This window comes from Ornithodoros turicata, chromosome 7 (assembly GCF_037126465.1).
Source record: "Ornithodoros turicata isolate Travis chromosome 7, ASM3712646v1, whole genome shotgun sequence".
NCBI lineage: Eukaryota > Metazoa > Arthropoda > Arachnida > Ixodida > Argasidae > Ornithodoros > Ornithodoros turicata.
Window position 1 is genome coordinate 39,725,056 of NC_088207.1, and position 15,086 is coordinate 39,740,141.

Below are 15,086 nucleotides of genomic sequence, written 5' to 3' on the forward strand. Positions count from 1 at the left end.
GGATCGTGCTTTGCCGTATGAAATTTGGGCGCTGCCTCTGTCCACACCATGCAAGTAGGCCAGCTGTCTACACAGCTCTCCAGTTTCCCTCTCTCCCATATTGCCCGTAGAGCAACTGGTTTATTCACATGACGTCATCAGCAGGAGAGCACCACTGCCGCTAGCACATTTAGTAGGTAGTTTTAGCACACCATTGGTAAGGTTATTGTTCCTATCGAAGTCAATCGCAGTGGCGTGTGTGTCTCATCTTATCTACGGATTGGTTCAGGTTGATACGGTTTTCCGCAAGCCACGCTATCAACGGTAATTCCTAATCATCGAACGCAAATGTGCAGTAAAAGAGATGTTTGTTTATCGATGTTTGTCTGTTTATCGATACTACTTCCTCTACATGCGTTTGCTGGTTGTGCAAGAAGCAGATAAAATAAAATGGTACCATCAGACTGGTAAATAATTGCACGGACAAGGATGTCCATGCAAGTATTCCTGTTCCAGGTTCCAGATACCCAGTCTGCTACCTGGACATCTGACACATGGAACAGCAGAGCATTCCCTTTACTACATTTTCTTCCTGGTTAACTGCGAAAAAGTTCGTACAAGGTCCCCTAAGATTTTCTGAGGCAAAAAGAAGAAACATGTCATGTGTCAATCGAAGTTTATTTCATGATTTCATAATTTCTAAGCTCCTTGGTTGCTTCCTCGAGGACACACCAGAGCTGAAGCTATTGCGAGTCCTAAACCCAAATGATCTACGACGTGACTGTTTTGCGTGACAGCATAAAAAAATATATTTTATCATACGTTGTACCTTATGCGTGTCAGATAACGCGACATGAGTGCCAGTGAACACCCCCACAGAGTTGGACAATGCAAATTTTGCTACTGTACTCTGGTGTTTTCTGCATAAATGGGACAGTACGGTACTCACGGCTACATGGAACACTTTCTAATACATGCAAGAGAGTCTAGGGTATTCGATAAAAGACTAAAAATAAATAGGGACGCCCACGAACTACAAACCACTGCCTGAAAACTGATGATACGACCAACACTTACGCCGAGGGCGTCATTCTTCATCAAGCACTTTACATCACAAAATATAATGCCCAAGCCTTGTTACCACCTCACCACAGTAATTAAGAATAGGAACCAAACGTCCCGTTTCGCAATTGCACAAAACCATGCTGATGCTCTTGATAACTGATATCTTGTTGCTCATGCAGTTGCATTGCAAGATTTAGTGTTTTCATTTTTTTTTTTGTACTTAAGTTACAAATATGTATTTAATGTATTTTCCCAATACTCTCTGTTACACAGGCACACAAGTTTAACCCTAAAGTGTATGACAATGCATACACAATACATCCTTCTACATATCACAAAATAAAACCTGCTGCAAAATCTACAAAGATAGGTGTGTCAACTGCCCTGCAAGACCTATGTACATGAGGAAAGTAAACAAAATCTATGTACATCTGAAATGCATTCAACGTAATGCAAGTCGGTGGATTAAAGTAAAACTAAGCTCAGAGACTAAGTCCTGCCTTGCTAGGTCATCAGCTGTAATGACACGCATGATCAATTGAAGGGGAGATCCAGGACAGTGAGATTACTGGAAACTACAATCGTGCCAGGTGAGATGGGTATGCACAAAATGTACATGTTAAGAGATGCTGCAGTAATCAAAGCAGACTATAATGTGCATCGTTGCCTGTCTTGTCACTGCACAATCTCTTATGCAGAAAAAGAGCACTTTACCTAATAACCTACTACATCAATGCTTAGCATCTACATTCCACATCCTACCGAGATCAAAGTAGAATTTTACAACACAATGTGTACATGACTCATACCCACATCAAAAAAACAACGATATAGCTGGAGATGGTTGACCACTGCCCTGCAAGAGGAGTGTAATGGTATGACACACTGAACTTTGAGACATGGAACACTGAACAGGACACATGACCACTACTGTATATATTCACACATCAATGTTGCTTAAATCAAAGTCACACCATGAGGAGGGTTTTCCCACGTGACCCTGAATTGTGTGAGCACAGTACGTAACACAATTCCAAGGAAGTGAGACACTGTCTCAGCGGATACAGTGTTCTCAACAAATTCACAGTTAAAACTAGGAAAACTCATGTCCTCTTTAAGGTTATCACATGTTGCAGGGGAACAAATACGTCCCTCATTGTCAATATAAAAACTTAATCAGTGCCATGCACTCCATAAGAAGACACAGGAATGAAATTCTAGGAGGATTTCAGCAACCTGGGTAGTTTTGCATCAGCACATAGGTAGCTCCAGAACATAGTTTCTGGACAACGTGTGCACACATCACTCAAAGGGTATCCTGTAACGAATGCTACACAGCACAGGATTCTCTTAAGGGGACACGTCACAAGGACAAACACTGTTGACGAGATCAGTCGGAAATCACCAGGGTCTTCCACTATGTGGCTGTCACGAGTGTGACTACAAGGCCTTTTTGCCTTTAATTTTGTCGATGATGTTGCAAATCTTGAGAGCAGGGCCCAGTTTCAAACCCATGTATTTCATCATCATATCGCTGTTCAGAAGCAGCAGCGCACGGCCATCAATTTCCTGAAACAGGGGCACAAGAGAATATTGACGTGTGTGCATATGAAAATGTATGTACGTAATACATAATGAAGCAGATATACTTGTAACGTAGCATGTGTTGACAACAGCAACACTGGTTACACAGCAGGCTGCCCTTTAGATGCTACACAAACTAACTACTGGAACATAACAGAGCACGCCATGCTCTAGGTGCATTTTCTTTCGTGTTTGGACACAGCTGTGTGGATATAGCAAAATTTCCATTGCGAATGTTTATGAATATCCCTCTCGCGTTGTGAATTGAATCCAAATAATTCGTTCAGACGGCGAACCGAATTAAGGCCCAATTGAAATAATTTCGAATACCTCATGGTGAAATATTTTGTGGTGTTGTGCTCATTTGATGATGTTCTGCCCCAAACTTGTGGGCCTTTTCACACAGCATAACATATCATGAGAGAAGGGTCCCTGTGTTGTGTATGGTAGACTACATTAGTGGGATGGACTGAATTGAGACTTAGTCAGCATGTTCCATGTGTGTGCATCTCCTCAGTTCCATGTTTACATTGTGAATTTCCTCTACTATTTTTATAAATTGCACACATCTCCATCTGTTACTGAACATAGCTCTGAAAGTTGGGAGTAGATTTACTGGAACACGCAGTGCCTAGAGAACAGTGTTGATCATGAGCTCACAAAATGTGTAGACTTTACTGACAGAATATTGTAAACAGTGTAAAGCGGGCTTCACCTAACTCTTGGATGTAATGAGGCGAAGCCTACTTGTAGAATGGCGATAGCGGTACCTCGCTTCAGTACTATTTGAAAAATATTCGACAATTTCGAATACTGAAAATAGGTTGCAAATACCACTCCAATAGCATCAGATATTCATTTCATGTTCGAAATTTTGAATATTCGCACAGCTCTAGTGTTTTTTAGTGTTCATGTTAGTTTTGAGGTGTATCATACTCAAAATACCTTGCAATACAGGTTGTGCACATCAAATTCACGTGTAACGGTTACCCCGCCGTGCTAAATCCCATGGTGTGTGCGTTACTGGTGTGTATCAAAGTTGCGACATTGTGTAGAACAATGCATCTGGTGGGCCATTAATGTACTGAATATATAAAGGCGGTCACTCACATGCCTCCGAAAGAGTTCAGAATGCGCCGCAAGTGCTGCATCAACGGAGGCAATATATCGAATGACCTCTTCAGTTCCCCATTCCGAAGGGTGTGAAGAAAGGTTTGGCTTTGGTCTTTCTGGGTGGCTTGTCGTAGAACTGGCTGGAAGGGCACATGTAGTTTTGGTAATGACATGTTATAATCAAGCTGTTATGATTTTTTAAATTAAAAAAAATTCTATCAGGTCCTCACCTTCAGTGTCAGTGGAATGGCTTTGCAAGCTTGGTATCTTAGCTGAAGGTGGTCTCAACGAAGGGGAAGCCGGAGGCTGTTGGGCTGGGCTCTGCTCTCTTGTAGCAAGTACCGGAACGTCTGCCGACCAACGCCGCTTGACTGCTGCAGATGGTGTGCCTGTGTTGACGGGTGTGCTTGGTGCTTCAACTTTTGATGTTGGGTCAGGAACTAACAATGTGACAGAATATTATTCGTATTATCGATCACAGAAATGTGAAACATTATTGTCCATACTTCAAGGCACAACCAGAAAATCATGAAGGCTTTCATCCCCCCCTCCTTTTTTTCCCATCGTGGTTTTATGGACACTAATTTTCTGGACATTGCAAATTCTATGTCTGACACAAGCAACTAGGATGATACATAACTCTCAAGTCTCGAGCAGCAGCTAAACAATGTCTAGATACAAGAACATTCTTATGACATCATCAGAAAAGTGTGTTGTGTCTGTGTGTTTGTCTGTCTACCCTAAGTGCTACTATGGTAGTCATCCCCAGAAAACCATTCATCATATGAATATGACCTATCCCACATAAACAGTATATGTTTACTTGGAAAGCTATCTTCTCACCAAAAATTTATTTGTGTTTTGCACCAACTTCTTTGCAACTAGCTTGGAGGGTGGACCTACCTCGTGCCTTGGTGGGTCCTTTACTTGCACACTTGGTACATCCACCTTCTAAAGGTTGCGCAGTGTAGAAGTTTTCACAGCAGAGCAGTTCCTCAAAGAGATTCTCCAGATAGTTCCAAAACGAGGACACTTTATCCATGGCTGGCAGATGACACGTTTGCAGCTGGCCATCCACAGTTGCTGTAAGACACACATCCCACAACTTTCATTCATAGGCAGCGCAGCTAGGCTTACTCAGAAACAAAGATGTAATTATAATTCCTTTTTGAAAGCAGGATAATTAACCTCAGCTTCAGTTTGTTTCATAACGGCATTCTCACCATTGATGATTACTTTGCCTTCTCCTCGCCGAAGTAAGTTGTAGACATTCTTCTCCACGAGAGCACAGTCTACACAAGCTTGTACAGCCTCCCTAAGCACACGGTTCATGGAGCCTGGCCCCAACTGCTGGGGAAGTTGTGCAATCTTTTGTGGGTTCAAGTAAGGGCCACAGGAACACTGATGGTTTACAAACACGCACACTGAAAGAGCACACATGTTCAAAAATGACCCTGTAGCCCCTGAGAAACAATGCTACGTGTACTCAACGAGGCACACACCTGTCTTGTTCTGCTTTGCAACGGTGCTGGTGTCGGGTTCCGTGATCAGCACATTCGGTGACTTGACCCTCTTCACTTGTTCTGTGTTCTCTCCATTGCTGGAGCTCCCATGGCTTGAGTTTTGTGCAGAAGACGCTGCCCTCGCCCTAGTGGACGCAGGAGTGGATGGGGAAATAGCTGCTGGCTGCCCAGCAGGGTTACGTGGTGAGGGTACCCTAGGAGGTGGAGGTATGTTGGGAGTTCCCACGGACGCAGCAGCAGGACTACTGCCAGGACGTGACTTGTATTTGGAACCTATTATAATTGATAGTCGTAGCAATTACGAAGAAGTACTTTTTAGAAAGCTTTTGTCCAGCACTGTACGAGCAAGGTTGCGGAATACCATATACTTAGGGCCCCATGTTTTAGGGTACAACCCCATAAAACCCGTTTTTACCACCTAATTTGCATCATCGTCACTTACAGTAAAACCCGAAAAAACCCAAAAACTAGTTTGGCAAAGTGCAACTTCAGCCACCAATACCAGTGCTAGAGGACGCTATGTTCCGCATCTCTTGTTCATGTAAAACGTGAGAAGGACTCCTTTTACTATTTTCCACCCGATATTGCACTATTTTACGCGATTTTACCCCCCCCCCCCCCCCCCCCCCCCCCCCCCCCCCCCCGATTTTCACAAAACACGAAACCCGAAATCACAGTGTTCTACATAAACTACTAATCAAACACTAATTCTTCATAATGTTGCTTCGTAATGCCATCCCATACTGAGCTTTCACTAAGCATGTTGTACAGGACTGTTCAGACTTAGACTTGGGCTTACCCGTAAGCCTAAGCCCAATCAGGTAAAGCCTCTTTTTTATTCTTTTTTTTTTTTCAGACGTTGACCGGGTTTGGGCTTCACATAATGGGTCTAAATCTGGCTCCTGCCCATGCTATGCCCCCATCAGTTAGCCACGTTCACCTTTTATAGCCTGCTACCCGTAGTTGACAGGCTGTGCCCAGGCTGCCGGGCCGGTATGGAGCCATTGGACTGGGCCGAGGTGGGTAAATAAAAAGGAAGGCCCGACTCAGGCTCGGTCTAAGAATGCTGCCTGCGCAGTCCTCCAGTCAGTATATTGTGCCTCGAGGCTCTCCCCTATAGTCTGTCAAGTGCGTTCAGTTCACGACTCTATTTTAAGGCCACGAGACAGAGGTCGAACAAAAGTAGCACAAAATGTAACCTTTGTTTCCTGGAGGCTGTAGAGGGTGACCGCTCTTTCTGGACCAGCCGACGGGAAAGATGTCCCGTGAGTCGTAGCGACACCAGTAGTCAAAGGCACCGCGCCAACCATCAAAGGTGACGAATATCATGTCGTCTTTCACTGCTCCCACGGTTGCCGGGCAGATCAGATGCGGGTTTTTGCGGTCCAGGGCCTCCAGCTTCATGCCCACTGTGAACTCATTTGTTTTTGGACTCGGAGCTTCCTACAGAAATAGACGGGCCTTCAGTTGGGACAAGTCAAGCCAGCGGGACACTGAATAAAACGCAGGCGTGAGCAACAGCAAACCAACCTCCTTGAAGGCATGTGCCTCAGCAATGTCGGCTTTGCTGAGCGTCTTCAGAAGAAACATTGGCCAAGATGAAGCATTCATGCGAAAGCCCAGCGGAGGCTGCAGCATCCCTCCCGCACGCTCGCATTCGCCGATGGGCTGGATTTGAGACGAATCCACCAGGCGCCAGAAGTCATTCTTGTTGTCCCCTCCGTCCAGCCGGAGACGAAGTCTTGGGCCTTGAACGCCGACTACAGTCGCGATGCACGTCGACGTTATGTTCCTTGGGTCTTGTGCTTCTAGTTTCATTCCCACGCGGAACTCGTTTTTGGGAGGATCTACATGCTGTAAAGTTTGTGGAGCGCGTGTGAGAACTGCACCGCAGAAGTTGGTGCACGAAGTGGTGTGACTGGGCATTTTCCTATCCCCAATTTCATTTCTCTGCAGAATTAACGGCAAAAAAAAGAGAAAAGCTAGAGGCGATATCCGCAGATCCACACGGATGGATACCCGTATTCGTAGACGTCTCCGTCCAAATCCGTATCCGTGGACGGATATCCATACGGATATCCGCACAACATCCTAGTTTGTGGACAGAAATGGGACGTTTCAAACTCTGTGCCGATAAAATGTGGACAAAACAGTGTGCCTCTGGGAGTTGCACGCAGATATCCGCATTTTGTCCACAAATAAGCATTAGTGTCTCTGCCATCGCCCCTGGGGAAGCCATAATTAAGAGCATGCGGAGTATTCAAAATGGAGTCGAAGGTGTCATCCTTTGCACTGCTGTGCCTGCTATGCATTGCTATGATTAGACAACTGTAGGTGACATAACACGGTCCTGAGCAGTTTGTATGCTGAAACCTATAAGCGTCTGTAACATAACGTTTTTATCATGTAGATTCTTTCCTACAAATACAATGACAGAAGATGTATGGACATACACAATATCTGAGCTTCTGTGTCAACTAGCACAGCTGTGGGTGTGGATCTTACATGCGCAAGTGCCGTGCGGACGCGGATGCTGTCAGTGTTATCTACACCCGCCTCTGAACAGAGCTACATTTTCTTTTGTAAATTATTACCATATTTTATCATCAGGAATGTCTGGAAGTTGTTCATAATATTGTAAATTCTATTTGGGCACATAATTATTGTCAGAACACTGTGCTTGTGCTTAACCAGGAGTTGCTCATACCACAGGTACAATCATGTAACGTGTTCAAGTACCAGAGCAGAAATGTGCTCAACTGCTGTTACAGAGTAAAACAGGAGTTTCGTTACTTGGAACTAACTAAAGGTAACAAACTTACCTGTTTGAAACAACTAGATGGGGCAGGCTGCGAATTTGTTTCCTTCAGGTAGTCATCCCAGTCAAAGTACCCTAAAGGCAAAATTGCAACAGTCTTCATGACCTCTGCGACTTAGTTGAGTCATTTTACCTGAACTCTCGTACTGGTACTGAATGCCATGCTGTGGCTTAACCTTCGGTTTGTCTGACGCCATTGCTGAGAGTCTGTATCTGTCTAAGCACTCTGTGCTGCAGAACTCACGAAGTACTCCATTGTCTTCTAAATGAACGGATGGGCCACGGATGACTATCTCACACAGAGCGCATGCAACCTGTTTGCCAGTAACAAGAGAAAGGCCATCAGGACAACAATCATACCCTGCTACATAATGTCAAATAGAACAATGACAGCGGTTGTAAACACATTTTCAGGCACAATTACAGCTGCACTATGTGCATCAACTTCAGTAGAATAAGCAGAATAAAAGAATAACAAACATTACTTTGTAGAAAAAAAGCTTGAAATCTGGTATGACTGCATACACCGCACATTCACCTTGCTAATGCAGTATACATGTCACCTGCATGACTGCTTTCGATGCCTGACTTCATTGACAATACCCACACGTTTTTAATAACAGATATGGAAAAGACTTAATATCATACACTAATTAATGTAGCAGACAGTAATGACTACTAATTGCAAAGCAATAGATAGCATCATTTGCTCCACAGCACACATACATAGCATACATAGTGGAAATTTTCTGTAGCTGACATAGCTACCGTATTCCCTCGCATCAGCCGGCATGCCGCATTCAAGGTCTACGTTCTGAAAAGATGAAGAAGCTGGAGGTAACGTCAGTGCTGCTGCAAGGGCGTTTGGGATTCCTGGTCAATGTGTGCAAGACTGGGTCCGATGTCAAGAGCAGTTAAAAGCTCGCTGCACCGCCAACAACATTTTCATTCGGCAGAGAAGGAACCTGCCATCCAGCGAAGAATGGCAAAAGAAGCACGCCAAGTCTCCAGAGATGGAGGAGGAATTGCCACCCTGGATATCGCTCCAATGAAAGAATGGCTTTTGATGGGGAAAGAATGGGCCTCGAATTTTGCGGCATGCCGCTGAAGACCTGCTTTTGGAAACCTCAAAGCTGGACTCCCTCCCCTTTTGCAGCATGGCGGCTAAGTGGGGGAATACGGTATACTATTGAGAAATGCATAACATGTACAGTGAATGGCAAGTACACGGAGAGCTACAGTGGACCTTTTTCACACTCGCGTCGTATCCTAGATGCTCTCCAGCAAACCACCCTCGCTGCGCTCAAAAACAATCCCACGTGGGTAGCATAGAGGGTCAAGACTGGCCTTCTTGCTGGGCGGACAAGTTTGCACAGTGTCCCCAATGGTCCCCACTCCCGCCGGCCCCATCGAGGACCATCTATTGAGTACAGAGATAACCCATGTCCGCAGCACATGCGCATAGGCAGCTGGAAAAAGGTCCACTCTTTAGCCACCCCACAAATTCCTAAGGAGGCTCTGTGGGCTTCATACAACAATTTGAAACAACTTTCTCGTCTCCTCTTTCTCAAAGTTGTTAGAATCTGCAACGCTGGATAACATGGATAACATCACCTAATGCTTCCAGGAGAGCACCGCTGCCCAGCATGTTCATGAGTACTTTGAAAGCATTTGTTGCACTAAGTCTATTAACATGATCCACTTTGACACTGTCATCACAAAGCAATAAAAGGCCAACACAAGGTTGCAATTGAATTTGGAATAACACTTCTGCTTATTCTAGAATAATCGGAAGTGTTCTAGAATAATCATCCCACCTCATACCACCACATACAAGCCCCATTATACGATATGTATTGCACACATAACAAAACATTTTAAGAATGTCACCTCTCCACAAACAAATCTTAAAAACGCCTTGAATGGTTGAATCTCCATGTAACAAGGCCTCAAAGGGAAGGCAGACAAAACTATGTTACGCTGAAAACTTTATTACATCGCATTATCTGTAATGTGACGTAGGTCTGCTATTAGTATCAGTACCAGCAATGGGGTACAGTACCGACCCTGGCGATGAAACTCCCCATTCATAATCTCAAAATAAAGTTGTTGTTGTTGTTGGATGAGCAAGCAAATAAAATTATTCTGCTACACCATCACTTGGGGCCACCACTGAGTCAGAGTAGTCAGAGGAGAGACTTTGTCATAGTCATCACCATCAGAGAAGACTATGTACTATGTGTATAGTACACACTATAGTTTCACTATGCAAGCAGATAAGCTACCAAGCATACAAAATGCCAACATTCACACCAGCACACAAATCCATACCTGCGACCAGCACACTGTGCATTCTATTACTGATCTAGGTTTTGTACACACCTACCTAGGCCGTAGAATGTCAATACTGGATGCAGAAACGACGCTAGATAGCTATAAGAGACAAAGAAACAGAAAAAAAAGAAAAAGAAAAAAACAAAGGAAGGGAAAAGAAATGTCAATGAAACTGAACCAATAATCACTAGTTATTTGGAACTTTCTAAGCGAAATGGTAAGAAAAGCAAAGCTGTGATGTATAAAGCATGTGGTCTATGATGGGAAAAGGTGCTTGTGCGATGGTAAGCATTATGCGAAGCGACACCCTGCTTTTGCCAGGGAGAGGTTGGTGTCCAACCTGGAGGCAAGTGCAGTGACGAGATGGAGGAATCCAGGCTTTCGATTATTCAGCGAGTAGGTGCCGAGGAACAAAATCACAAGCAAAGCAGAAGGCAATCAAATAATCACTGAGAGAGAACACTGTATCAGATGCAATGCAAGTGCAATTAGAAAAGAGGACAGGGGCCCTTACGTAGGAAACAAGTACATCATGGCACTACCCTGGAACTGCACTGCAATTGTTACGCGGCTTACGTGGTTGCATGTTATTGTCACAATGTTATCGAAGAGCTCTCCCCGGTGGTTAGAGAATGCATGTAAGACTACGGATTACATAAACATTGGCTCGCATAAACACGGCTGTACCATCAATACAGCGCAGCATGGTGTCGCATATGCGGCTCAAAACTGACTCGCGCGAGTTCTAAAGGGACGATCCGTGTAAACTACTTTTTTTGAGTTGAATGCATATACCTTTTGTTCGAAATTCCTAACTTCCTAAACAACGCATAGTTTCAACCAACATGCTCTGCTCGTTCTTTCGTTATATTCCCGACTCTTGAGGTTCCCTCACAACATGCCCATGCATGTTCTAATACTCTGCAAGTTTCACACTAATCCCAGGTATTCTTAAACACAAGACCTTACGGAAGTGCTGCGTGGCGCTCATTGCACTTCTAGAAGACTGCAATGGAGGAACAAGGCACTGCTCGAGGAGCTTTACAATTCAGATGTACGACCTCTTGCGTTTCCAAATAACTGCTACGATAACCTCGGCCATTCCCATTGGTTGTCGAAAGCATGTTACCTCTCCCGAGGCTACCGCAGTTGCTGAATATAATCACGGTCCCTTACTGTGGTATAAAGTTTCCAAAACTGGAGCAGTTACATGCATTCTGCACGTGGACCATAAATGTAAATTTGCACAGCATGTTGAAAAGATGTAGAAAAGAGAGCTGCTGGTTTGGTACCAGATGAACACAATACATAACTCAAACAACAAATTCCAGTACTGGACGCTGATGACACTACATGGCACGACATGACACTATACAGTCATCCTTGCTACTGTTGCCATGAGACATCTTACAATAAGAATATCAACACAACTCAGAGTACAGGATGATTTTTCAAAACATGGTTGCACAATGAGAGGAGAATCTGTGTGCAAGCATGCTATTTTCAGTAATAGCAAGTGCCAGAAAAAAAAAAAAAAGGATGAATATGCAGCAGAAAGTATCGAGAGGGCAGAGAGTGGAGAAGGAGGAGTTTTTGATGGTGTTAGCTTAAACAAGCAAGATGAGCAAACATTTGTAAAAATTGCAAGTACTACACTATTTAGCACAACATGAGTCAAAGTATACAGTTAGGATGATGCAAATGATTTGTAACTGAATAACCCCCTTCATGCACCATATCGAATGCATTAAAGGAGCAATGAGATGACATTTTGACTGCACTCCGCTGTACACATTTCCTTCGACTTTTTCAGTAGCATTTCTATCTTTTCCCCCCGAGTTTTGTATCTGTTTGTATTCTTTGCTCTCCTGCTACAGCTCCAATGAGTGCTGGCAGCATATTTGAAATAAATAAGCAAATAAATAATAATTTTTAAAAAAAGTGGCTCGAAACACTGTTGCGTTATGCACAGCATGCAAAAATATTTTTGTTGTGCAATAATACTGTCACTGCGCAACAAAAACGCTCGTGGGAACGCAGTCTCGGACAGACGGACGTCCCCCTCATGTGACGTAGGCTACACCCCTGTAATGCCTTCTTTGTTTCTTTCTCCCTAGCTCAAACCCGCTTCTGGTGCACTTGTCCGAGACACATGTTCGACCCTGACAGGGGGGATAGCTGACGTCACGACATATCCTCCTCCTTTCCTTGCGCCCTTACACATAAACAAAAAAATGATTTTTGAAAGGTGTGTGAGAGTGTACCCACATGCGCACTCCCAGACACCTGCTCTTGTCGTTCTTCCGCGGGAGCTCATTTTATTTGCTGCACGACGCGCCACAGCCAAATACAAACAAAAAAAATTATCGGGGGCCACCTCAGTGCTCCTTTAAGTGGCTTATACAGGTTGCCAAATGTGCATGTGAACTGCAAATGATAGTTAGTCTATATATACTTGACAGAAAGAGTGAGAAACAAAACCACATTTTAAATATCTTTCCCGCTGTTACCTGGCAAATGGCAATCATCACTCTAGGATATTGTCCAGTCAGTTTGTAAACGCTGCCTTCTGTGCTTATGCAAATAGAGGCAGAAAAATGTAAAAAAGTATGGGGCACTGAACAGGGAGGGAGCTTGCCTAGTGATAAAAAACAAACAGCCATGGTTCACAGCATCATGTCCATCTGTCACGCCCCACTTTCCAAGATGTTTATGCTCTACTACAGCCCTTGACATGCCGGCAACATGTGCTAACACCTGATCAGCTTTTAGAGCTTTATGATTTGGACTCTGTTACATTTTAACGATACACATACTGAAGTCAAGGATGCAGACCATGTTTCATAGCCTGTTTCATCTAACAAAACTTTTAGAGCACGGAGTGCTTACGTTTACCTGCTTACGCTTATGCACACAAAGGTAGTGGGTTCCATCTTTGCTTTCCATGCGTTAACAGTCCTGCCGTAAACTCTTCACCTTCACCCCGTAAATTACTTCACCTCAATTCTTTAAAAAATTCTCCATAAAAGAACAATCGTCAAAATGCCTCGTGGCGGAAACAGACTCAATCCCTACGCTTTGGCAACCCATCTGTGACTGAATGTTAGTGACATGCACATAACAGCACAAAGCTACAGCTCACCTTGAGGTAGACCCTCTTGAATTCGTTGAGACAATGCTCGGAACAAAATTCTTTCCGAGCGTGGCCCACAGTGATTGTGTAGCGTAAATCTTTGCGGTTGTCTTCGCACCAGGCGCAACTGGGTTTGTGTGCTGCAGAAGACCCCCTCCTCGACATTCCTCCTATGTTTTTTTATCAATTGGCTCAGTTAGTTTTTGACAAAAACATTTCTGCATACTAGCATCAACATCAAATTAGAAGACTCGCATTCAGTCATGCAGCTCAGCATACAGGAGATCCATAAACTTTCTAGCGGTGTTCCAGCACTGGTTGTGAGTGTGAGTTCTTGTGAATATTACTTGCATTCCCTCTATGCTATGAGGTCTCTATTTACGAAACACCAAAATTGAACAGGTGATTGCAAGCATGCTGCACTCACCTCTAAGTCTAATTTACTTCGGCTCTCCTCCACTTCCACCAGCTGCGTCCTTGCCTGCTGGAACCTCACAGTCAGTAAAGCAGTCTGAAATCAAATGGAAATAATAAAAGTGTCAAAAGTGTTTTACATAAGCAGTGCAGTTGTAAAGCAAACAGTATATGTAGCTAAAAAAAAATATCCCGTAACTTTTTGTCTCGCTGTGCCCTGTAGCCCTTTCTTTGCAAAATCACATCTGCTCCATTTTTTCGACAGTTCTATTCAACCAGCGCGATTGCTTTCTCTTCTTATTGAGCACTTCTGTGCTTACTTGTGAATTTTGGTATTCGATTTATCCTTTCCTTTATTACGGACTGCCTGCGCATATTGAACCCTGATACTTTGAGACAGACATGCTTCGCTGTCACCCAAACTGCAAGCGAAGTTGTGTATACCGGGTAGTTAATATCCGCACTAGCGAGATCAAATTCAATAAAACAGAAGGGAGTTTACAGGAACAGCAACTTCATTGCGGACTTTCGTTCTTGCATGTTAACTTGAGCTGCATGTACTCCACTCTTTTGCAGTGGTTTTATTTCGTGGGATTGAACTACAATCAGAACTGCGTCTTGGTGGTGAAGCCTACGTCGAGGATAAACAAGTTGAGAGGCGTGGATCAAACGCGGCAACTGCACCAGCCAAAGAGCTGTCAGCGACAAAACCGATGACTGTCGATGATTGATAACTGAAAGCATCAAAATAATCTATTCGTTTTCTGTTTGTCTGAGATATACAACAGTAGCAATGAACCACTGAGAAAGATGTGCCTTGATCAGCGATCGGCTTTCCGAACAAAACATGCAATCGGGGATGTCCATCGATGAGCACATGGATGGACTCAAATTAAATTATCAAGAAATGATTCCGAAAGAATTATCAGCACCGTAAGATGGTTAGCTTACCAGTAAGGTGACATACAAGACAAATTAGTTACACAATTATATTGTCTATCCCCATCCTGATGACGGAAATAAGCTTGCATGGACTCCTATACTCTCGTTTCGGTTCCCGTTCACGGCGTTCACGAAGAGTCATTCTTCGTTGTTTGATCACAAGTGAAAGTGTCGCGAATTA

General features: G+C 43.9%; 1 protein-coding gene across 1 annotated transcript; it reads right to left on the minus strand.

Annotated features, from left to right (window-relative positions):
• Positions 1 to 638: 638 nt before the first annotated feature.
• Positions 639 to 15,021, minus strand: LOC135401085 (polycomb protein SCMH1-like). The gene is made up of 13 exons (XM_064633246.1): positions 14,915 to 15,021; positions 13,977 to 14,060; positions 13,559 to 13,719; positions 8,216 to 8,396; positions 8,087 to 8,157; positions 6,795 to 7,118; positions 6,464 to 6,707; positions 5,244 to 5,537; positions 4,965 to 5,165; positions 4,645 to 4,824; positions 3,972 to 4,181; positions 3,739 to 3,881; positions 639 to 2,613 (listed from the first exon to the last, which is right to left on the minus strand). The coding sequence occupies exons 3-13, from the start codon at positions 13,712 to 13,714 to the stop codon at positions 2,485 to 2,487; spliced, it is 2,133 nt and encodes a 710-aa protein (XP_064489316.1). The 5' UTR covers positions 13,715 to 13,719; positions 13,977 to 14,060; positions 14,915 to 15,021; the 3' UTR covers positions 639 to 2,484.
• Positions 15,022 to 15,086: the final 65 nt, after the last annotated feature.

What these genes read in the sequence shown, in the direction of transcription:
- LOC135401085 (XM_064633246.1), bottom strand. Translation starts at nt 13,714, where the DNA reads ATGTCGAGGAGGGGGTCTTCTGCAGCACACAAACCCAGTTGCGCCTGG. An exon ending in TCAAGAGGGTCTACCTCAAG is followed by an intron (nt 8,397 to 13,558) that starts GTGAGCTGTAGC and finishes ACTGGCAAACAG; the next exon opens with GTTGCATGCGCTCTGTGTGA. An exon ending in CCATTCCACTGACACTGAAG is followed by an intron (nt 3,882 to 3,971) that starts GTGAGGACCTGA and finishes GTGCCCTTCCAG; the next exon opens with CCAGTTCTACGACAAGCCAC.